At 46.5% G+C, this 25,295-nt stretch overlaps 1 protein-coding gene across 1 annotated transcript in view; it reads right to left on the reverse strand.

Moving 5' to 3' along the window:
- PROSER2 (proline and serine rich 2) overlaps positions 1 to 25,295 on the reverse strand; it is a 213,830-nt gene that overhangs the window by 174,589 nt on the left and 13,946 nt on the right. Inside the window, exon 2 of the mRNA XM_086919992.1 lies at positions 6,200 to 6,385. Within this exon, the coding sequence (XP_086776118.1) occupies positions 6,200 to 6,310 (111 nt within the window). The 5' untranslated portion in view covers positions 6,311 to 6,385. The remainder of the gene's footprint in view (positions 1 to 6,199; positions 6,386 to 25,295) is intronic.

Here is a 25,295-nt window from a genome sequence, read left to right on the forward strand (position 1 = left end):
ATATCACCATTGTTGTTTGCACTGCCCATGGATCCATTGGTCGCATGGGTCAGGATGGATGCCCAGGTGAGTGTCTTTGAGTGGAGGGCGGGGCTGTCAGATAGGATTGCACTTTACGCGGACGACATCCTGATTTTTCCATATCAGCCAGGAAACTTCAAGACTTGAATGCTACAGATCATGCACATCTTCGGGAGGGCCTCTATATAAATGCCTCAAAATCCAAGTTATTCCATACCAATGTGCTAAGACTGGTGTAAATATGGCTAGTCTCTGTCTGGAGAGGCACAATAAGTGAAAATGGCCAGAGCAATCACTGGTGTCCAAGATGAATTCAAGCACTGCTTCCATCACGCAGTTGTTTGCTGCAGTAGAGGTTCTAAATGTGACCGGTATGTCCAGATGTGGGTCCAGTTCTCACTGTACTACAGGAGTCAAACTATAGATCATTGAAAAGGCCCGAGTAGACGTAACTTGTCTTGAACTGCTTGTGTTCCCACCCAGAGGGGAAACATCACTTACAACGCATTTTTTACAACGCACTACCATTACATCGCAACCATTACAACGCAAACCATTACAACGCATTGCGCTGGGGGGCGCTCTAGGATAGGGAATATATTTAATTTACTATCCAACACCTTCCCTGCTATCCACGGGGACTGGAGTTGGAATAGTAAATTAAATAATTCACTATTCAGCGCCTAAAAGCATTATGCGTTGTAATGGACTGCGTGGTAAAAACCGCGTTGTAAAGGCATGCGATGTAAAAGCATGCGTTGTAGTGACACCAATCCCACCTAGAGGGATCTGGTCTAGCGATTCAGGTTTGGCTGTTACTGTCAAAAGAGAACTAAAGCAGATTTGTGTATCGCTTGCCTAGAATGCAGCCTTAAGCGATCACGAGAGGCTGAGATTAATTCAAGCACGGTGGTCACTACTTTTTTATTTATGTTAGATGCCTCAGAAGCTTTCTTGATGGTTTAGGACTATCTAGATTACCAGTTCTGAAACTATGATCTTTGCTTTGAACTTACATTGGAAATAGGTAATTTCAGCTATTTGTTTTGGCCAGAAAGCATTTACAATCGATCAATTAATCAATCAATCAGATTAATTGTATAGCACACTAATTAACTGTGGGGGTCTCAAGGCGCTGAGGGGGAGGGGGGGGCAGGAAGGGGGGGTGCTGCTACAGCTCGAAGAGCCAGGTCTTGAGGAGTCTTCTGAAGGTGAGAAGGTCTTGAGTCTGCCGCAGGTGGGTCGGGAGGATGTTCCAGGTCTTGGCGTTGTGGTAGGAGAAGGATCTGCCGCCGGAGGTCTTTCGTTGGATGAGGGGAACAGCGGCGTACGCACGGCTGGTGGGTGGGGGTGTAGAAGCTGAGTCTGCTGTTTAGGTAGGCTGGCCCAGCGTTGTGGAGTGCCTTGTGTGCGTGGGTGAGGAGCTTGAAGGTGATCCTTTTGTCGACGGGAGCCAGTGTAGGTCTCTCAGGTGGGGGTTGATGTGGCTGTGGCGGAGGATGTGGAGGATCAGTCGGGCGGAGGCGTTTTGAATGAGTTTTAGTCGAAGCAGGTGTTTGGCTGGGATTCCTGCGTAGAGTGCGTTGCCGTAGTCTAGTCTGCTGCTGATGAGGGCCTGTGTCACTGTTCTTCTTGTGTCGGTCGGGATCCACTTGTAGATCCTGCAGAGCATGCAGAGGGTGTTGTAGCAGGAGGAAGAGACGGAGCGGACCTGCATGGACACGGTGAGGGAGGAGTCGAGGATGAATCCTAGGTTGCGTGCGTGGTCGGTGCTGTTACCAGAGTGGTCGGCCACCAAGAGTCGTCCCAGGCTGAGGGGGTGGGTCCGAGGATGAGGACCTACGTCTTGTCAGAGTTCAGTTTCAGGCGGTTGCTCCTCATCCAGTCAGCAACTCCTTCATTCCCTCGTGGAGGTTGGTTTTGGCGGTGTGCAGGTGCTTGGTGAGGGAGAGGATGAGCTGGGTGTCGTCGGTGTAGGAGATGATGTTGAGGTCGTGATGGCGGGCCACTAGTGCGAGGGGGGCCATGTAGAAGTTGAACAGCGTCAGGCGGAGAGATGAGCCCTAGGGGACGCTGCAGATGATGTCGGTGGCTTTGGAGCAGAAGGGTGGGAGGCAGACACTTTGGGTTCTGTCTGAGAGGAAGGCGAGGTCCAGTCGAGTGCCTTCTCTTGGATACCGGCTTTTTGGAGGCATGTCTTCAGTGTGCGGTGGCACACTGTGTCGAAGGCGGCTGATAGGTCTAGGAGGATGAGGGCTGATGTTTCGCCGTTATCTAGTTGACGTCTGATGTAGTCTGTGGCGGCGATGAGGGCTGTCTCGGTGCTGTGGTTTCGTCTGAATACGGACTGGGGCGGGTCTAAAATGTTGTTGTCTTCAAGGTGGCGGGTCAGTTGTATGTTGACGATTTTCTCAATGACCTTTGCCGGGAACGGGAGCAGGGAGATGGGTCGGAAGTTCTTGAGGTCCTTGGGGTCCGCCTTGGGCTTCTTGATGGCGTTGATTTTGGCGTGCTTCCAACTTTTCGGGAATGTCGCTGTCTCGAAGGAGATGTTGATGACCTTCCGTAGCTGGGGTGCGATGGCTGCGTCTGCTTTGTTGAACATGTGGTGTGGGTAGGGGTCTGATGGTGATCCTGAGTGGATGAAGTTCATGATCTTGCGTGTCTCGTTGTCGTTGGACCAGAAGGTCAGGCGGTTGGTGCGGGTGGTGTTTGTAGCGGTGGGGTCTGGCGTAGTCGGGATGGTCGTGGTGTTGAAGCAGTCATGGATGTCAGCGAACTTGCTGTGGAAGAAGGTGGCCAGTGAGTCGCACAGTTCTGTGATGGCGGGATGTCGTTGGTGTTGGCGCTGGGGTTGGAGAGTTCCTTCACGATGCTGAAGAGCTCTTTGCTGTAGCGTGCATTGTTGCCCAGGTGGTCTTTGAAGGACGATTACCTGGCTAGTTTGATGAGGTGGTGATGTCTGTGAGTGGCGTCCTTGTGGGCTGCGTGGCTGTCCGGGGTACGTTCGTGGAGCCATTTCTTCTCCAGTTTTCGGCATGTACGTTTGGAGGTCTGGAGCTCTGCGGTGAACCAGGTGGCTTTCTTGCTGGTGCGGCTGTTGTGAAGTGTCATGAGCGGGGCGAGGGTGTTGGCGCAGTCGTCGATCCACTGTCTAAGGTTGCGGGCGGTGGCGTCTGGGTCGGTGGGTGGGTTCTGGGCGAGGGTGGTGGCCAGCTGGTCTCCTGTGACTTTGCTCCAGCAGCGGCGTGGCAGTGGTTGGGTGTGGTGGCGAGTGGTTTGTTTCTTGAAGGTGAAGTGGATGCATCTGTGGTCAGTCCAGTGGAGTTCGGTGGTGTTGTTGAAGGCGACGTGGGTGCTGGTGGAGAAGACAGGGTCAAGCGTGTGGCCGGCGACGTGGGTGGGTGCGGTGACGAGTTGTCTGAGGCCGAGGTTAGCGAGGTTGTCGATCAGGGTGGTGGAGTTGGTGTTGCTGTTGTTCTTGAGGTGGAAGTTGAGGTCCCCGAGGAGGATGTAGACCGTGGAGGCGAGTGCGTGTGTGCTGGCGAGGTCGGCGATTGAGTCGCAGAACTGTGACCGGAGGGGTCTGTAGATGAGGGTTCCTCTGAGGGTGGTGTTGGGGTCGGTGTGGATCCGAAAGTGCAGGTGCTCAGCAGAGCTGAGGGTGTCGTCCGTGTCTGCGGATACCTTGAGGGTGGACTTGTGGACGATGGCTAATCCTTCTCCAGCACCATTGGTGCGGTCCCTGCGGGTGACCTTGTAGCCGTTGGGATGGCAGCGGCGATGTCAGGCGCTGAGGACCTAAAAAATACTAACCGTTATTTGAGACCATCATCTCTTTGGGGTTTTATTTTTTTTCAAGTGCTACTATCGTGCACTGCTGCCTCGCGTTGACCGTTTTGAAAATCACAGCCTCTAAAAGATAAACATAGACTTCAGATATTCCTTCTTTTCTATGGACACTTTTTTCTTTAAAAAAAAATTCTTGATCACCTGATACCCTTTAACTTGTTGTTTTAATCATTACCTTATTCTTCTTTTTACTGGTGTTCGAATTTTATTGGTTTTTAATTTCTTAACTTTAACGGTTTGGTGATGCTAAAATACGTTACATGTATTTTCTGTTAAGAAGCTTGTCAATTTGAGCCACAGCTCAGGGTAAGCCCCGGATTCCTCACTGAATCTTTGTCTTTACTTCATAGCTACTTGATACTTAAATAAAGGGGGTGGAGGGTTAATTCACTACTCTCTCCTTAGTTAATAATATGGTTTCACATCAAATCTAAGATCACCTAATCAAAGACCTCCCTATGCATACTTCTCATTCACACTGCAAGCTCCTAGAAGTCCAGTTAAAATGTAAGGCAGGACCGCCAAAGACTATTACTTTGGCATTTTTAGGTACTCTTGTCTGTAGTCAGTCTGAGAACTCAGGAGGACCATCGATCACTAAGTCATACAGGGTGGTGGGGCTACAACCTCCATCCAAACGTTAGCCCTAAATTAGGAAGAGGGTGCTATATACCTATCAAATTCTCACTGTACATATTCTCCATATTTCTTACCAAGCTTTGATGTTTTCTTTGTTACGCAAGCTGAAGTAATCAAATGGTTAAAAGTAGAACACTATAAACAATAAATACATTTTCTTTTCACCCTATAAATTGCTGCACCAGAAAATTAAAAAAAAAAGGCCATGACAAGACACGTGCATATGAGTCTTGACAGTACTGGCACTCATGTCATTCAGCAGATGCATGGATGCGTGCACCCAGTAGGTGACGTGAGGTCCACGTTTTTGCTTTTTTTAATTTGACAGTCCAAGATGATGGATGCCACTTGGAGCGGTATATAAAAATATTTTTTGAGGACACTAATGCGCCCTCCAAGAAGTGTGAAAAAACAATAAAAATAAATATTGAAAAGACTGAGAAGTGAGCTAGCAATGGGATTAAGTTGAGGGAAGCAACAAGGAGTGAGCGGTGTTAAATTAAAAAAAAGCTGTGTGGTGGGAGAAGGGATAACAAAGGAGGGGAAAAAGCAGCATTCGAGAGAGAGAGCATATACTACAGCATGGTGGTGCAGCGGGAGAAGCACACATGAAGGAGAGAGCTGGAAAACACATGCACTCCCATAGAATTCTTAACAATGAAAGAAGCAGTTCCCTAAAAGTAAGCAGTGGAAATATACAAATCAGCTAATCAAAAGGATGGTTTGAGGGAAAAACACAAGACGGGAAGACAAGCCGTGGAATGAGAAGCGACAAGAAAGTCAATCAATGTTAAGCAACAAGTCCAGTACACGCTTTGGTATAGTCCAATTAGAAAATCTGCCATTTCTGTGTGGCCATCCCCAAATGTTCGCATTTTGCTGGACTCTTTTTTTATTCTTTGTTCTCAGACTCTGCACACTGAGGCACTGCTGTCCCATGCTCATGGCGAAATTGGCTAATTCGTTTAGCATATTTAACTTTTTTTTTTTAAATAAGGTCATAGTATATGGTGCAGAAACTAGGCATGGGGGTAAATTCCGTTACGCTCGAAGATTTTGCGAAATTTAGGTAATTTCGCGTTCCGCGTAGAAATGCAGAATTGTCAAAAATTCTGCGATCCGCGGCTTCGTGGAATTTTTTGCTTGTTCGAGCTTTCAAAATGCGTGTTCGCAAGATATTTCTCCCCGAGCACGCAAACAGCCTTCGCGTACAGGAAAAAAGCATTGCGAACGGGAGAACAAGCAATTCCATGTGTTCACTGAACTTTTGCGTGCTCGCAGAGATTTTTTACCATTTCGCAGAACTTTGTATAGCGCGACTAAGCAAATTCCGCCCACCCCTAGCAGAAACACATCCCCTGGTATGGAAAAGCAACTGTCACACTTTTTGTGCCATCTCATTCTAGAGTCGTGGGCCATTCCTCTGGGGTCCAGCCTTACTGTGCCACTGATATTGCCCTTTACATACTTCACTCTAGCTGTGCTTGTTGATGTAGGTCTCAAGTCCAATGAGAGGACACACACACAGTGAGGAGCTCATACCTTCCACTTCAGGACGCGAGCATGCACGTTGCCAAATTACACGTTGATGATTTTAAATTTGAGTAATAAAGGTAACTACAGCAACCAATATTTTGACACCTTGCGCAATTTGCTAAAATTAATAAAAATGTTTTAAAAAGCTTACCAAATCATAGCCTCTTGATCTTGAAATGGTTTCAAAGTCACCGATTCCGCCATTCAGTGAAATGTCAGGTTCCATTTCAGCAAACTTGCACTTCATCAGATTTCTAGGCATCCCAAAGCATCACTTTTCACTGATGATCCAAAACAGTGAGCTACTCCTGCGATCCTGCAAGAACTACAGACTTTCCTATAAAATCAAACAAATATGTATCACATTTAATTTCAGAGCTTGAGTCTGTTCTCAGAACATGGTTTAACAGTCATTCATTAATACAAAGTTAACAAAATTAGGTTTTAATAAAAACATGTTTTGCCACCCAGAGGTGATTTACCACCAGTTACGACCACTGTTTTGCGGACACTTCATCAGGTCATACCCACTTGTTATGACATACTGGTGAAAAGCAGAATTCCGGTATGAAATTCTGCGAGGCACAATTATAAGTGGCCCAGTGTTCCTGCACCAGGGATGTGGGAATTCTGCACTCAATTTTACTTGCCGGAAAATGCAGCCAGTAAAATTGCATTACGAAAGAGCTGAAGCGCATCCCAAACCCTTACCAACGTATGAGGGCAGCTTGTAGAGCCACATCCTCTAATTTAAACCCCTCTCAATGCCACATCCACATTGGCCACAGGATACATTTAACACCTGCCCCGAGCAGGTGGTAATAGTGCGTGTTAAATCCATGGGAATCGATATCTGTGTGGAATTCTGCCAGATAAATGTGGGCCCACGCACGTATTCGCCATTCCTTGGAGTTCAACAAACATAGGAGGCAATATGTGCAGAAATAGCAGGAGGTAGCAGAAATTCGAGTGACTTTAAATGTTAGCACATATTTCCTCTTCAGTTGTAATCAGGGCCTCAATGTTCTATTTCCTGGTTTAATACATAGACAGTTGTAGTAATGATTTCCAAATGACAGTCTTCTGTTTTTGTTTATTTGCATTCAAATTGCTACACAAATCGGATCTTGCTAGATCAGGCTCTATCAAGCAAGTAGAAGGGCGATTCACCTTTTAAGCATACCTCTGTCAAGGATTTATTCTCGGTCCTGGACCGAGTGGAAAGCCCACAACAGCTGGCTTCACACTGTCCTCCCGGGGAAGATACATGCCTCCGGCTTCTTCACCCCTTATCTCACCCTCTTATCTGTGGCATCTGTGCATTAAATGCCACGTGCAGCTGCAGGAAGAGTCTCCGTTCTTCTTGCTCAGCAGGTAGTGCAACTGAAATCAGTTTCAGGAGACTATGATTCATGGTGCAAAACATTTGAAAATGTAACGTTTGACACATCTTCGCCTAGGCAAAGCTACGCAGATGGTCAAAGAGGAGAGAAAAATACACTCAACTTCCCAGATCTCAGTTCCTAGGCCAAAGGGATCAATAGCATCAAATATGAGCAAACAACTCAATCAGGCCCTTGCTGCCGACATTCTTTATGAAATTAAAAAACAGTCAATGAATATCTTTATTCGGCAATTTTTCACCATAAAAGAACACAATATATAAAACATTTAATTTCTGATAAAAGATTGTATAATACAGTAAAAGCAATGACCCATCATTCACAGTTTACTGGCAAAAAAAATCGTCCGTTAACTAGTGGGTTTTCCGGTTTGAAGTTTCAACAAACGGCAACGTGTCCTCCACGCACTTCCTAGGAATTTGGCCACCCCACAGATCATACTGGCAGATGAAGAGTCTGCAGAAAGGACACGTAATGCCTGGCTGTGGCACCTCAGTCCTAGTTCCCTACAGACGGGTTTCAACCAGAATTTCCGTGCCCCGCTATAAGATGGGCAAGCAAAGAACAGGTGAGCCACCGATTCCTTAGGGGCCGCACAACCCGGGCAATCATGCGAGCTGGCATCTGTATTCTTCCATTTACCCGTAAATTCATACACCGGGAGCGTCCCATAACGCAATTTTAGGTACAGCGCTCGGTCCAATGGATTAGTTATTAAATCTAGAAAGGGTTCCATTTTGCGCGTACTCTTAATAGACAAAAATTGGTCAGTGAGAGAGCCCAATTTCCTAGACCTCATAACGTTGTTCTGTACCCAGTCCCAGTATAGTTTTTTTATAACATCTTTCGGTGGTGGTGATTGCAGCTCCCATGCCTCTCTGAGACCCAGAGTAAAAACCAATTCCTTCAGGTTATTTAACCATGCTATTTTTTTACTGGTGTCCAATAAAAGTAGTTCATCTAGTCCTTCTGCATACTTTGCCAGCTCTTCAGTTCTTCGTAAACGGGACCAAAATAACAACGGGCGGAGCCTCACCAAGTCCTTTACCGATTTCCTGCCCAGATCTAATCTTAATGGGATCATTGGGGTGGAAGTGGGAAGGGCTACCACTTTCCTAAAAAAGTTGTTTTCAGCTGTCATCAAGTCAGAAATCCCTTCAAACCCCCACAACTCCGAGCCATAAAGAGCTGCAGGTAGAATCTGGCCCTCATAGATGGTCATAGCTGGGGAAACCGGTTTGCTGGTTGACTCACGTATCTCCTTCAGCGTCACCCCGGATACTCTTTGATGGTTTAGTAGCATTTTAGACAAATGATCCTTCCAGGTCATGTGGCTGTTAATTCGGACACCAAGGTAGTCAAAAGACTCAACCAGTTCAAGGGGGGCGTTGTTAAGCACAAATTTATTTTTAAATCTTTGAGGGAGCAAAGGCCATCAATTTGGTTTTCGATGTATTGATAGTTAAGCCTCTGCTGGTGCAGAAGGAGCTAAACCGATCCAGGAGTTTTTGCAAGCCCACCGGGGATTTAGAAATTAACAGGGTGTCGTCGGCGAAGAGAAGTGTGGGGATTCTCTCCCCCGCCAGGGATGGGGCATCCGACTCCTCCCCCAATAGATGGTCCACCACTCCATTTACGAATAGGGAGAAGAGGGTCGGGGCCATGACACATCCCTGACGTACTCCTCTCCGCACAGGGATCCTATTTGTAAGTTGACCCTGTGATCCCCATCTCACCCTTGCATAGTTCCCCTCGTGTAACTTAACAATTAGGCTTAGAAGACCACTGGGAATACCCATCTCTCTTAGTATTCCCCAAAGTTTTGTGCGAGGGACCAGGTCGAATGCGGTTTTAAGATCAATGAACGCCATATACAAACTACCCTTCATAATAACAACCGCCTTCCAATAAATGGCGAACAAACGAAAGACCTGGTCCATCGTACCTACCCTCCTTCTGAACCCCGCTTGTAAATGGGAGAGGATACTAGCCTCCTCTATCCAGTCGCCTACTCTTGAAATGATGACCCTGCCGACCACTTTCTGAATTATATCTATCAGACTAATGGGTCTGTAGTTTGCAGGGTCATCTCTAGCCCCCTTCTTATACACCGTGACTACCTCGGCCCCTTTCCAGGAGTCTGGAACCTGGTGTCCCCTTACGATCAGATTTAATATAATCGTGATTAATTTAGCCCAGGTCTCCGGATCCGCCAACAATAGATCCCCAGGGATCCCATCCTGCCCAGCGGCTTTTTTTGGGGTTAGGTGTTTAATCGCCAAAACTACTTCACCCATTGAGAACAAAAGATCACTTTTGTCCCCAGAAATCCCTCCACCCTGGCTATTCACCCCTGGACTAGTTAGTTCTTCCGAGTCTCCATAAAGAGATGAAAAATGTGTAAACCATTGCTGGCAAGTTATATGATCAGCCAATGGTTGCGATCTTCTCTGCCTTGATCTGTTGACCAATTCCCAAAAGAGGTTTGGGTTCCTGCCACTCACTGCATTGGAAAGATCCAGCCAATGCTGTTCCTCCCACTCCCTTTTGGCCAATGATAATGCTTTCTGGTAGTCCCTCCTGGCCGCTCTAACCAACAGAGGGTCCCCTGAAAGCAAAGCTTCTGTCAATTTTTTCCTATAGCTTTTACACTGGTCGTTGTACCATACTTTACTAAGAGTAGAGGGTATAGCAGGGGCCCTATTGCCTTTCCTCTTAGAGATAAAAAATTGACCAACTTGGTCTATTGTCATTTTATAGGCAGAGTCAAGGGTGGGGTTTTGGGGATTGACGGTCCAGTTTTCACCACCCCATATGTCTAAGGTAGAAGACAAGCCCTCGACCAATGCTTTAATACTGCCTATATCGCCCTCACTGAGCTTAACCTTATCCCATTTCAGCCTACGATTGTTATTAAATGGGATAACTTCTTTAGTTGTTTTTAGGGTGACCACCCCACGCCTGTCATCCAGCACACCCCAGTGGAATTTACAACACAGGGGATTGTGGTCACTATCCTGGCTTGGGACGACCTCCATATCAATCAGGTCCGGCCAGAATCCAACATCCATTAGGATGTAGTCGATTCTGGACGGGCCCGAAAGTCTATTGAAGGTCCAAGCCCCTGAGCGGTCGGATATTGTCCTGCCGTTCAGGGCTCTTAATTTATGGTCCCTTGTCAGTGCATTAATTTGTATAGCTCTGGGCGACCATTTCCTAACAGGGGGCAGAGAAAGGGATGGGATAGACCATTTTGAATCCTCCTCTTCGATTCCTAAGGGGTCGTCTCCGAGAAGGGGTTCAAAAGTACAATTAAAATCGCCCCCCACCAGAATTTTAGCTGAGCAGGGGCATTTAGCTAAGGTCAAGTCCAAGGATGTTAGGGTCAAAGAGGGAGAGTCACCCTGTGTCCCTCTTGCATAAACGTTAAAAAGGTCAAGCCTGACAACATCCTCCCCTCTTTTCGCCGAGAGGTGGAGTATATCATTACACTCCACACTGTGTCTTGTAACCACCCAGTCCAAATCTATTTTTATCCAGACTATCAGGCCGCCCGAAGGTCTGCCCTTTCCCTTGCTTACTGCGGGCACACAGTGGGTGGTATACCCTGATTTATGTAGCGGAACAAAGCTCCATGTCTCCTGAAACAGGCAGACATCGAACTGCTCAATTTGTATGTGCCACTCCGGAATGTCTAACTTCCTCTTTAGCCCAGCAATATTCCAGGAAAGGAGGTTTATTTCCTTCCTTCCTCCTGGCGTAGAAGTATAACCCACCTTAGGCAACCTCTCATTAACCACCCTGATCGTGGGGCACCCCCCCTCCTGAGTTAGTGTGGTTAGGGTTGCAGAGCAACCAGCCATGCTCGTCACAGGCCCAGTTGGCCTGTAATCCTCTGTTAATACAGTGGTGGTCACCATGTGGTCAACAACTAGACTAACTTCTTCTTTACCAATGCTACCCCAGGGAGAACGAGAATCTTCAGCCCCTAGAGGTTCATTGCTATTTCCCCCTCCCCCTTGCCCCCACCTTCAATCGCATTCTTCCAGTCCTGACAACTGCGAAAACCGATTGTAGGTATCCAACGGGGTAAAGGGCATCAAGTGGTTCATACTAGGACCCTGGTTCAGCATGTGCCTATGGGGGACCATGGACCAGGCGGAGTGTAGGTCTGGCACCCTAGTCAGCTGATGGCCATACTGAAATTGATTATGAATGTAGGGCGGAATAAGGGGCGGCCTATAACCTTGTGGTCTATTTGTATGTTTAGAGTTAGTAACTTTTGACCTGGGATAAAAATATGTTAGGGCCCGTGGAATAACACAGGTCTCACCATTCCCAGGTGGCCAGTTTAAGATGTAATCAACTGCCCGAGGGTCTCTAAAGTTGACCACCACTAGGTCTCCCTCAATATCTTTTGTTCTACTCCCCAGCCAACTGACCCGTCTAACGTGAACTATATCCCCATCTATGTTAGGTGCTATCGGCCTATGCAACCTTAACCAATGAATAATTTTGTTTTTAAGGTCGGGGAATCCCTCCTTCTTGTTCTCTGATAGCTGCGGGACTCCCGTTAGGATCACCACATAGGGCACGGCTTCTGGGGGAATCTCTACTTGTGGGATCTTTTTATGAGTCACACTGCTTTTTCCATCGTCCCCTTGTGCAATTGGATTGTTACTCGCTGGGACCTTTGGGGGTGGTTTTGAGGGCCCTGCTCCCAACTCAGTAGCTGGTATTTTAGGTTGTTTAGATGGCGGTATATTATGAGTTGGGGGCACAACTCCCCCCGAGGGCTGACAAGTTTGCTTAGCCGGAGCAGAAGTGGGAGGAATTCTAGATTTACTTTGCGGTGTGGTCGGAGGGGGTATCGGCTGTACCGCCACACTTCCTTTATTTTTGGTATGGGTTGCCATACTAGTTATGGCGGCTTCCAATATAGTTAATCTAATTTCCACCTTCTTGATAGACTCATTAATTGGTAGAAGGAGAGATCTTAACAAAAATTCCAGGTTCCCTGATACTGAGGCCGGAAGTGGAGGTGATGTGATAGGAGGGTTAACTCTACTGATGTTTTCAGGGACCTCGTCTTGTCTGGTTGCTAAAACTGGACAAGGACCCGGTGTAGCGACTACCTGTGGGATGTGTTCCTGCTCAACTACTGTGGGAGTCTTAGATGAGGTCTGAGTCTTAACCCCTTTACCAAAATCAACATGTGGTATTTTTACTTTTCCTGTGACCGCCCTTTGTTTCCTTCTTTTTTTGCTAGGAGGCGGGCGATGGATCTGTGCGACAGGACAATTGTTAACTTTCTGCTTCCTAGATTTGGCTTTGTCGGTCACAAGACTAACACTAGGGGTGGGTGAAACAATAATAATGTTTTCCTCGGTCAAACAGGGAGTGGCTACAAAATCACGAAACAATAGGGGGATACCATCTTGACTTACATTATCCTCACTTAGGCCATTCGAGTCACCTTCCCGGTTCAGTTCAAGTAAACTGTCAGTGAGGGGTCTTTGTTTCATATTCTCGACAGAGCGACGCCGCTCTGCCCTACGCTCCGCTAGAGTGAAATCCTTATCTCCCTCGCTCCTCTTGGGAAAGTAATTCTCCAAGGATCCATTACGTAATCTCGATTTTTTCCCAGGGGTTTCTGCTTCGGTTGTCATATCCATTGTATGGTACACAGTGTTCTCCAATCTACAAAATGTAAGCGGTCAGGCCCAGCCCGGCCTCCTTCGGCCCCGGACGGCCACAGACGGCCACAGACGGTCCCGCCCTTGTCCCGGGCTTCTCCCGGCGCACTCCCGCGCGCTCCCGCGCAGCGGGAGTGGCTGCTTCTTTTAAGATAAACTAGGGGGCGCGGCCGGCAGGGAGAGGAGCCCAGCTGACACGGGCGCGCGGGGACTCCTGGAACTCAGAGTCCACCCGCTCTACCCTCGCAGCCCTGCCGGTGTCCCCCTAGCCCCAGGCCAAGTCCACACTCTGCAAACCGCGAAGCGGGACCCACGCAGCGGGTCCGGCGAGCAGCAGCGGTCAGCAGGCAGGATTCAGCGGAGGTCCGTGATAAAAAGGTCCGTGGCGTTCAAGCAGCAAAGTGTTTCCCTCACCCAACAAACATATTTGTACAACAATGTAATTATATAAACTTACCTACAAACGATGACGTGTAAAGGTAGGCCCAATATAATAACCACGATGTAATGAGTCCTGATGTACTTACCTGCGATGTAAGGACCTACAACTGTTTCAAACATGAAGGTCAATCCAGAAAAACAACAATACACTCATTGGCAGCTTGTTACCTTGGAATTAAGTGCCAGATGTATGAAGTATTTTTGTGGTTCCAATCCGACTGTTTGCATTCACCAAAATGCCTTTTCTTGGAGTGGTATGTATTCAAATGTTGACACTTCCATATATACAGCAGCTGAGGCAGTGGCCTGCTCACAAACAGGCCATCCTCTAAATGTAAGCTCTCCGCCCTTACCTATATTCCTCTTTAACCAGAGATTCAGTTATTATGGTCCGTTTATCTTGTTATTTCATTCAAAATCTTAATTGGTTTATCTACAAATTTCTGGAGTTTCTACCCAAAAGTTTTCGGAAAGCGATAAACTGTTTAATAAAATACGGTTAAACTCTACACTACAAAACCTAATTAGAGCCAAGAGGGGTACTTTCCAGCTATCAAAGCTGAATTTCTTACAAATGGATTCTCCAACCCAGGTGAAACCATGCTTGACGCTGACCCTGGACCAAGTTTACGTCTGAAGTGGCAGATAGGAAAAATCTTATAAAAGCATCGGAAAAGAAACAGCATCACTCTAAATATCTTAAAGTTAAACAAACACAGAGCAAATGTATCACTAAAGGCTATGCCAGTGGGGTAACCTTATTGAACCAGTTATTAGCGGCTGCTTCAAACAGGTAATTTGTTTCGGTATTAACAATATTGACACCATCCACAGTTGCTAGCTATCTTGCTTGTAAGTCTTAAAACTGGCCAAAGAAACTCTTAGCACTATTAACACACAAACATAATAACTTCCACAGTTGCGAGCTACTGTGGTTGTTTTTGTAGTTACACCCCTACGAACACTTTGGTATAGGAAAGGTGTATTTTCAGAAAAGGTTTCCCTTCAATCTAAAAATACTGTTCTTTGTCTTCAATAATCTCTGTCTGGCATGACCAACTGTAGAATCAGACAACCTTGAAATTCTCACTGTTCTGGAGATTATGGCGATGAAGCGGAATTAAAACCCGGGTCCTGTTAACAGATGGAGACAATTAGCACCACCTGCAGCACACACTGCAATATCAATTTTGAACAAGCATTTTCAGACAGGAGTGGTGCAAAGGTGTCCAGTGACTTGAAGAATGCTGTTGTGCAACCTCACCATTCTAACAACGTATTCTGTCTGCAAGATTGTCCTAGTTTTACACAGTTAGAAATTCAGGTAGCATGTGGACGGCTGTGGACTGTTAGATACTTTCAAGGCTTGAGTTCCACCATGAGGAATCAGGTCTTCTTTGTGTCATTAATGACTTTAGTCTGACTACAGATGAAACAGTTGCCCACGTTTTCTAAGAGGAGCTATATTTGACACCATTAATCATAGTCTTACTCACCCGCATTGCAGACAAAGGATCTGGGGTAACAGTCATCCAGTGTTTCAGAGTTTGTGTTTTTACAGAGATTACCTTAATTGAGTTTCAAGGTGGCCTTTTTTTCTTTATGTCTTCTTTCATCTGGAGCAAAACATGCTTTGGCACAGGGCTTTCTGGCTGCCTTCATCTGAGCATCCAAAGGTTTTGCCTACTTTTTAGGCCAATTGCACTTGCTTCTTTTTTAGGCAGATTGCGAAACCTGGGTATTCCGAGAAGGCAGCTTGAAGGTTGTGGCTCTCATTAAGTGGTCTGGGAAATAGGACAGTATTTCCCCACACTGCTAGTCACTAATAATGGGGGTACCAATAACTCCAGAGCAAGAGAAAACTCAGCCTATTACACACTGGACCCCAAGGATCTTTTAAGAAATGGGAATTCCAGAACCAATTCCAACAGTAATCCCTCGTTTGGCCCCAGATTTTTGTCTGCTTTTAGCAGCTAAGATTTCTTGGTGAGAATTCAGCACATCCTCAGTAATCCTACAAAGCTCATAATTATAATGGGGCTGGGGTTACTTCGTCACAACAGTGACAGATATCCCAACCGCCGGAATCTAAATCCCCATTAGATATAAAAGCATTTCGATTTCGGCTGACAGTATATTTGTCACCATTGTGATGGAGTAACCCATCCTTGGTAATCTAAATCAGGCCCAAAGTGGCCACTTGTTATGAGGATCCCTTGATGAAGGACTTGGAGAACTGGACCCCAAAAATGAACAACTCAGTGTGGCCATGTTCCATGAGATGCTGTCCCTGATCAGTATTTGCCGTGAGAAACTCTTTTCAGCCGGAGGAAAAAAAAAAAAGAGTGGTAGCTCCTTCTTTAGTCACTCGATGTTTTTTTAAAAGACCAAACCAGAAATATGTGATCACTGAGTTGTTGCTGACTAGAACGTTATGTTTTTTCATTATGTATTTGTATAGTGCACATTGCTGCACCCTGAAAGCTACCAAAGTAGGCAGAACAGTTATTTGATCAATTCATTGTCTCCCAACACAACCTTAAAGTCCTGCAGGCAGTATCCATGGTCTAGTCATCCTTATAGAAAAAACACTAACCGTCCCCTTGGGCTTTGCTTGGGACAAGGCATGTTATCAGCTGCTCCATCATTTAGAATGAACAGAACTGTAGTGGGGTGGGCAACGAGGGGTGGCGCGACATTCCAGTGCTCCTCCCCTCCAATATCGAATGGGCATTCCAGGGTTCTCTCTTCACTAAGCAGCCATCTCATATTCAACAAATCTTAATGAACTGAGTCCCCACCTCTCTAGTCAGTTAAAACTTGTAGTACTGAAACAGTTATGTAAAAACAAGGAAACAGGTTCTGGAATGGTATCAGGACGACCCGGATACTGCTCCAAGTTAGAAACCAGCCACCCCTCTAAAGAGCTATTGACTGTGGCCTTTGACACTCTACAGCACTTCGGCTAGGGCTGTGCTGTTTACATGCTACAGAATGTCAAAAGTCGCATGACAATTGTCAACCACTTTAAAAATGGGCTCAACATAAAACAACTTTCTTTTATCACTATCCTTGCCGAGCAATACATTGTGAGGTGTTTTCAAAGAATACATCAAAACACCCGAATCTGGCCATTTACATTGATCATGTATGCGCAACTTAAAAGACAGTGTGCATGGATATTATAAAAGCAAGCGCAGAAAGCAGAGGTAAAGAAGAAAACATCAAAAGGAACACATGATCTTCCAGGAACAGAAATGACGCCAAAACCCTTGAGCATATACAAAAGATAAAGAAACGCTACAGTGTCCCAATATCCCTGGGAACCTGGGTCACGTATATAAGCAGACAAAACAAGCGGGTCCTTGCAGTAAGTAGTATTAACTACTTCGCTGATAGGCCTTTCCCCCCCCCCCTGTGCTAAGCCGATTTTTGGCTATTTGGGGTAGTTCACGCTTAGGCCCCTGTAACTTTTTGACCACATAAGGTATCCACGCCAAATTTGCGTCCTTTTCCCCCAACATCATGGGGATTCTAAAGGTACCCAGGGTTTGTGGATTCGCTTGGAGGGGACCCAGAAATTAACCAAAATACAGCTAAGTTTGTTTTGGGGGGGCAAATGGGAAAAAGGGCTCCAGATGAAAGTGTCTGTTTTTTTCCCTGCAAATGGTAACAACAAAGGGGTTGTGGGGCTGAAATCACCATTTTCCCAGCTTTCAGGGACAAGCAGACTTTTGTCAGAAAACCAAAACATTTTACTCAGTTTTTGCATTTTTCTGGGACATAGCCTATTTTTTGTGCTTTTAACCTTTTTTTTGAAAAGTACACACAATTCTGAATTCATCAAGGGGTCATTTGTGTAGATCCTTCAAGGTTTCTTTATAGAAACTAACCGTTAAATAAAGGAAAAATTGAAAATTAGTTGACAAAAACAGCCATTTGTGCCAACGTTTTCACCTGTAACAACTTCTAATTGTGACAGCTGTTTGAAAGCAATATACGTTACATCCCCTAGACCTTTCTGGTTGTGGGGATATATAGAACTTGTAGGTTCACAAAGAACCCGACGAACCCAGAGCCAATAACTGAGCAGCGTCTTACAATGGGTTTTCATTATGTTCCGGGTATATAGCAATTAATTTTGGAAAATATGTACATGGAAAAATTGGTATGAAAGACACCTATGTATTTTGAAATTGGAATAAAAAATAGAGTTTAGAAACAGTAAATAGCATGAGACTTATAGGTCATTTTTCAAAATGACTTCTTTTTTACACATTGTCTTTCATTTGAAAGGCAGAAATGCATCGAAAGTCAATAGGTGATAACAGTTGCTCTACAATTCTGTGTTACCCTAAGTGTCCCGATAAAAATGGTACTTCACATGTGTGTAGGCCTAGTGCCCACAGCAGGAAAAGGCCCAAAACGCAACGTGGACACACCACATTTTGACAGTGAAAACGTACCCTTTTTTTGCAAAGTGCCTAGCTGTAGATTTTGAACCCTAGCTCTGCCGGCACCTAGGGAAAACTAGCAAACCTATACATTTTTTTAAATTAGACACCCAGGGGAATCCAGGATGGGGTGACTTGTGTGGCTTTCACCAGTTTCTGTTACCCAGAATCCCTTGCAAACCTCAAAATTTGTCCTAGAAAACAAATTTTCCTCACATTTCTGTGGTGGGAAGTTCTGTAATCTGCCTGGATCTACAAAATTCCACCCACCCCGCTTTCTCCTAACTCTTCCGAGAAAAATGGTTCCCCACTTGTGTGGGTAGGCCTAGTGCCCGTGGCAGGAAACTGCCCAAAACGCAAAGTGGACACACCACATTTTGACAGTGAAAACGGACCCTTTTTTTGCAAAGTGCCTAGCTGTAGATTTTGAACCCTAGTCCTGCCGGCACCTAATGAAACCTAGCAAACCTATACATTTTTTAAAACTAGACACCCGGGGATTCCAGGGAGGGTATGGCTTGGGTGGATCACCCAACGTTTTTTAACCCAGAATCCACTGCAAACCTCAAATTTAGCTGAATTTTTAAAAACTTTTTCCACACCTTTTGTGTGTGGGAAAGTTGTGGCATCACCGGCCTGACACAAATTTCCTACCACCCAGCGTTCCCCCCGGTCTCCCGCTAAAAATGGTGCCTCACTCGTGTGGGTGGCCCAAAACGTATTGAGGTGACATCAAAATTGCCTATCACAAAACAACCTGGTTTTGCAAGGGGGTCACCTGGGTTTTTGGCCCAGTGCTCGGCAGCCAGCTAGAGAAACCTACCCAACCCACGCATTTTTGAAAACTAGACACCCAGGGGATTACAGGGAGGTATGGCTTGCGTGGCTACCCCAACTTTTTCTTACCCAGAATCCTCTTCAAACCTCAAATTTAGTTGAAAAGAAATCACGTTTTCCACACATCTTTGTGTAGGAATGTTGTGGCATCACCGGGCTCACACAAACTCAATAAATACTGAAGCCCATAAATCTTTCCGAACCGGATTTCTATTGGACTCCTGTGATCAGGTCATCCCCCTGCTGATCTGCTGGCCTTTCTTTTCCTTGTGTTCATCTTATTGTTTCCACTTGTCTTGCTCTCCGTGGTCCCTCATTTATTTTTGTTCTAACCACATTTCTTTAATTTCTGTACAATGTTCTGTTTGTTTGTTTTATTAACATTTCTTATTTTCTCGTACAATGCCAACAATGTAATGACATCATATCTCATATCAGTATTTAGGCAATACAGTTCATGGTATAGTTTACCATTGTGTCTCATCCGTTTGTGGATGTGATCATTCGGATTGTTACTTAGAACATTGTATTACAATAACACTAATGGCTTTGATGAGAAATTGTGGTATACCACGTGTCTATGTTCTGAACATGATGCATTACGCATTTGAACTGTGGATGTGGGATACAGCAAAATGAGGACAAAGTAATCAAATCAGGGATTGAGTGTTCACTTGAGACCGGTTGCCTGGTGTGTTGGTAAGGGAGAGTCCTGCTAGACGTTAATAGTGACAACCTGCTGAGGTAGGGGCCTAAGCTGTGTGAATGGGGGTCTGCTCATCCTGGTCCTCTCTAAGTGTGCTATCACAAGTTTTAGTGAGTCACTGGGAGAATATAGTGTTAGAACTACAAGGCCTTAATGCTACTGCAGAGAAAGCCCAGGAGAGAACACGATGCCAGCCAAACCAACACTTAGGCTCTGAGAGCACTGACCAGCAGCATCGGGGGCAGGCTGCTTCGGTTCAGTCGAAATACTAATTAATCTGGGCTGAAGTGAGGTATGCCCGATGTAGTATGAAAAATGTAGCCCGCCTGAAAGGCTGATTGCATGGGATGTGTGTCGGACCTTCCAGAACAGTTGTTCACTCCTTCTCTGTGAATGCGCACCTCAGAGCCTCCATCCAATGTTCTCTTTGGGGGTGAGGTCAATCACTGTGTGTTGGCGAAGTGACGACGCGAACCAACGAGTCAAGTGCCTCCCATTTTCCATCACGTGTAGATATTGAATCGTATGGTGCGTGAGTGGTTCCAAGGCGAGATTGCCCCATTTGGATGACAGGGAGGCCTTGAGCGCACAATGTAGTAGGAATTGTCCAGGGTGCATACTCTCCTCAGACATAAGCGCTGGGTATAGGATGAGGGAGCCATCTAGATAAAGGTCCCCGGTTTCTTGAATGCCTTCTGTGTCCCAGTTCCGCAGTTCGGCTGCTGTGGTCTATGCGTCTCCTCATGGCATTCCCAGTGACGGGATGGCGGGGGCGTACGGCGTGATGTTCCAAGTGAGAAAGAGGCATTTACAGTAGCATTTGTATGCTATGGTGAGTAATAATGCTCCTAGGACCCTGGGTTTCGGGCATTGATGAAATATACCAAGTAAGGCGTGATGTGGTACTGGGGGCTGTAATAAAGTAGTGTCTGGCAGGTGCCGGGAAGAAAGCCATCGGGCTATTCACTGCAACTGGGAGGCTAGATAATAGTGTTTGAAATAGGGCACCCCAAACCCCCCTGTGCTATTGGCAAATATAGTTTCCTCATGGAGACTCAGTGCCTCAACAGTCCCCATATAAAATCCTTGATTGTCTTTTCCCATTTGCGGAAAAAGGAAGGGGAGAAGACGATAGGTAGGGTAGTTAAGTAGTAGTGGAGGCGAGGGAGGGCCACCATCTTTGTGAGAGCAATCCTACTAGAGACAGCGAATGGGAAGGTCTTCCAGAAGCTCCTTTACAACTGGATGGCAGTAGTGGCTCTGATTATATTGCCCTCAAATAGATCCTCCTTGGTACGGTATAAACGCAACCCCAGGTATCTGGAAATATCTGTGCACCATGTCACAGGGACTTCTCCAAGGGAGTATCCTGGGTTTAAGGTTGCCTGTAGGTAAGGAGAGGGGATGGATTTTGCGGCATTAACCCGCAGCTCCGATGCTTTGACAAATAGTGTTAGCGCTAGATCCAAGGAGGGCAGGATGGCATGAAGATCTCTCACATACAACAGCAGTTCATCAGCATATAATGAGATTACGAGATTACATGTGGGCCATCCCCCAGGGTGACACCTATGTTGGCATGTGAGTGAATGTATGCTGCTAATGGCTCAACTGCTAGTGTGAAGAGGAGAGGGGACAATGGACAGCCTTGTCTTGTCACACGTTCCACTCTTATAGGGTCTGAGATATAAGGTCCCATCCTGACTCGGACCGTCTGGTGTTTGTAGGGCAGCAGAACCATGTTAAGTAAGTGGGGTCCTGTGCCACATCTAGGTAAGGTTGCAAAGTGGTAATCCCATTCAAGAGAATCAAAAGCACTCTCTAGGTCTAGCACCAATCAAACCCGATTGAGGCCAATTCACAGGAGCGTACTCTGCTACCCTAAAGTAACGACGGATGTTCAGAGCAGCGATACCGGCAGGAACAAACCCATTTTGGTCTGGGTGCACAAGGGAGGGGTTAAACGGCACCAGTCGATTGGCTAAGACCTTCGCTAATATTTTATAGTCCGTATTTAAAATCGCTATCGGCCTATATGATCCGGGGGATGTTGGGTCCTTGCCTGGCTTCAATAGAGAGACCACATTAGCTGCGCACAGTGAGGGCGGTAGGGTCATATTGCTTATTGCAGTGGTGTATAAGGCGTGTAGACGGGGCACTAGGGTTTCCGCATCAAGTCCCAGTGTTTTTCCAGACACTAGTGACATTAGTGCTTCTCGGACTTCATCTACTATTAAGGGGGGAGTCCAATGTTAGGTATTGGTCAATCTGCAGTGTGGGCAATTCGACTGCATCCAAAAATGCCCCAATGTGTTGATCATCCCCTCTTGATTGAGACGCATACAGTCTAGCATAGTGTTTCGTCATTACTGCGTGAATGTCACGTTGTGTGTACTTCTTATTCCCCAACTCATCCACTAACAGCTGTATGGGATGATGCGGGTGCTCCTGCTATATTAAGTAGGCAAATAGTTGACCTGCTCTATCCGCTGCAGAGTGAGTGCGCCCGAATGAGCCAGATAGCAGCGCAGTCTTTCTAGCAGCTCCGCTCTTTCTGCTTGAATATTGTCAAATTGTGTTTTTGTTTCAGGTCGGGTGATGACTAATGTTTCCAAGCGGAGAAGTTGCCGCTCGATAGTGGATAGGGATTTGTCTAGTTGCTTACGAACGCTTCATGTGTGGCCCAAACAATGCCCTCTGGTCACCGCTTTAAAGGGTCTCCCATTCTGTAAGGGGCAAGTCCGTGGAGCTCACTTTGTGCTCGAAATAACCGATCACCGTCGACTCCAGTGAGCTCCGTAACGCCTGATCTTCTAAAGCTAATGTCTGTAAACGCCAGGCAGGGATCGGGTGGGGGTGGGGGGCCTTGCTTCCCAGCAAAGATGCATTATGTTGGGATTATGATCTGAGTGCGTGCGACCTAGGTACTCTGTATTCTGGATCAGGGGGATCAGGGCTGCCGAGGTCAGTATGCGGTCTAGCCGCACGTGTAGGTTATGAACCGGAGAGTAAAAAGAGTATATCCTCAAGTTAGGGTTACGCTCGCGCCAGATATCTGTCAGGGACCAGTGCCCCATCCAAGTGCGCAGGGAGTGTGCGTTGATGAGGCTGCAGTACAGTGTAGGGGTGGTAAAGAGCAAGCGAGTGAGACATCTAAGACCAAGTTGAAGTCACCCCCCAGTAACCATGGGACATCGTTCCAGCGGGGTAGGGGTGCCGATAGATTGCAAAGGAAGGCATCCTGATCTGCGTTAGGGGCATAAATAGAGCCTGGCAGAATAGGTTGGCAATTTAATCTACCCTTGAGGAACACATAGCGCCCAGCGATGTCCGCCACTACTACTTCTTCCCATGGGCCCCGGCCTTCACCCAGATAAGTACACCTCTCGCTAGGGAGAAGTAGTTGGTGCTGTATACCTGACCACGCCAACAACGACGTAGCTGAACAGCCTCTGGGCTCGTCAAGTGCCTTTCCTGCAATAAGGCAATGATAGCTGCTCTACGTTGTAAGTAGGCATATATAGAGTAGCTTCGAGCAGGAGTATGTATATCCTTAACATTCCAGGTTATGATATTAAGGCTAGTCATGTGGGTGGTGCAAATCTACCAACTCAGCTTACGCAGCTGACTTGCGCTACAGAAGTGTGTGCGACAGCAACAGGTCTCTGAATAAGGCAATAGTTCCATGGGAAAAATAAAACTGAAACAAAATGGTCATGTAACTTCAAAAGAGTTGACCCTGGGGGTTGGGGGGGGCTTGGGGGAAATCGACCCAAACAATCGCGCCTAACTATGGCCATTAATACGTTGATATGAGTTGACTCCGAAAGGGTGAGCGTAAAGGAGGAATGAGCCCGTGTGGCCCATCCCCAACATATTTACTCATATGAGGCGGCAGTGCGCTGGAGCGTCACATATGTATGATGTTGCATAAGTGCAAGATATGAGGTGTTAGGAGCAGGTATGAGAATTGATTGAGCAGTGTCAACTTTTTTTTTTTACACACGTTCTAAATATAGGAGGGACAACATATGCATCACTCTCAAATAATTTTGTCTCCCTCTGGGAGTCTGCTCTTTTGAAGTTACATGACTATTTTGTTTCAGTTTTGTTTTTCCCATAGAACTATTGCCTTATTCAGAGACCTGTTGCCGTCGCACACACTCCTGTAGCACAAGTCAGCTGCGTAAGCTGAATTTGGTAGATTTGCACCACCCACATGACTAGCCTTAATAACATAACAGGGAATGTTAGGGGATACATACTCCTACTCGAAGCTACTCTATATATGCCTACTTACAACATAGAGCAGCTATCAATGCCTTATTGCAGGAAAGGCACTCTCCTCAAACTTAATGGTGACAAATCAGAGATCCTATTGCTAGGCAATCAATCTAAACTCACCACCAAACTTCTGTGGCCATCATGCAACGGACCAACCTGCATCCCAAAAAAAGAAATAAAAAGCCTAGGTGTCTGGCTCGACCAGGACCTCAATTTTCAAACTCAAGCGAGGAAAACTGCGGGAACCTGTTTCGGTCTCCTACGTACTGCACGCAAAATCCTTCCCCTTTTAACCCCCCCCCCTTCCAGGAAACTCCTCATTCAGGACCTTATCATGTCCAGACTAGAGTACGGAAACGCCCTATACCTTGGCGCTCCGAAATCGGTCATCAACAAACTTCAACTTGACCAGAACTTGGCAGCTAGGCTGCTAACAGGCACAAACAAATTATGCTCTTCTAAGCCTGCCCTAATCTCCTTACACTGGCTCCCAATCCATGAAAGAATTAATTTTAAATCCCTCTGCATCACGCATAAAATTTTGCAAGACAAGGGCCCCCCAATCTTGAGATCCCTGATCAAACCACATAAAGCCAACAGGAAGCTAAGATCCGACCTCCTCTTCCTGGCAAGCGTCCCCAAAATGAAGAAAGCACGGTCAGGAGGACGCCTATTCTCATACAATGCCTCTAAGCTCTGGAATTCCCTCCCCCTCAACATCCGTAGGGAGACCAATCTACTAAAATTCCGCAAGCTATTGAAAACCTGGCTGTTCCCCTAAGTCACTATGTTCCAGATGTAACTTCACAAGTCCAGCGCTGGGACGCCCACGGGTAGCTACACGCTCTACAAATCCAATTCCAATTCCAATTCTGGCGTCTGCGGTGTGATGTCTGGCAGGTGATGTGAGCTTGCATCCGTCTACTTTTCCGGTGCAGTGTCAGTGCCCTCATGAGACCTCAATGGAGATGCTGTGGAGCTAGGCAACGGCGATGGCCTTGTCGGGTGGAGGGAGACTGTCACCTATGGTGCTTCATGGCATTCAGACCTAATCTGCTCAGAGTCTGGGGCGGCTCCGAGAGGTGCCCTTTGCCGCATGTCGCTGCCTCTACCTCTCCGACGGACCCTCTTTTGCATCTGGAAATCGCTTGGGCGCAGTCATCAGTCACTCTCTTCTAGCCAATCCCAGGCCTCAGATGGGGTGTTGAAGTATCGGGTGTTGCCATTCCAAATGACCCGTAGGCGAGCTGCGAAGAGCAGAGAGTACCAAAGATCTAGTTTTCTTAGCTGCTTTTTAACTGCTCCGAAGGTGGCACGCCTCTTTGGTACCGGAGCAGTGTAGTCCGGGAAGAAGGAGACAGTGACATTTTGTACCTTAGGACCAGGGTGCTTCCCCACTTCCCGTAGTATCACATCCCGGTCTCGG

This window comes from Lissotriton vulgaris, chromosome 1_1 (genome assembly GCF_964263255.1).
Source record: "Lissotriton vulgaris chromosome 1_1, aLisVul1.2, whole genome shotgun sequence".
NCBI classification, from domain to species: Eukaryota; Metazoa; Chordata; class Amphibia; order Caudata; family Salamandridae; genus Lissotriton; species Lissotriton vulgaris.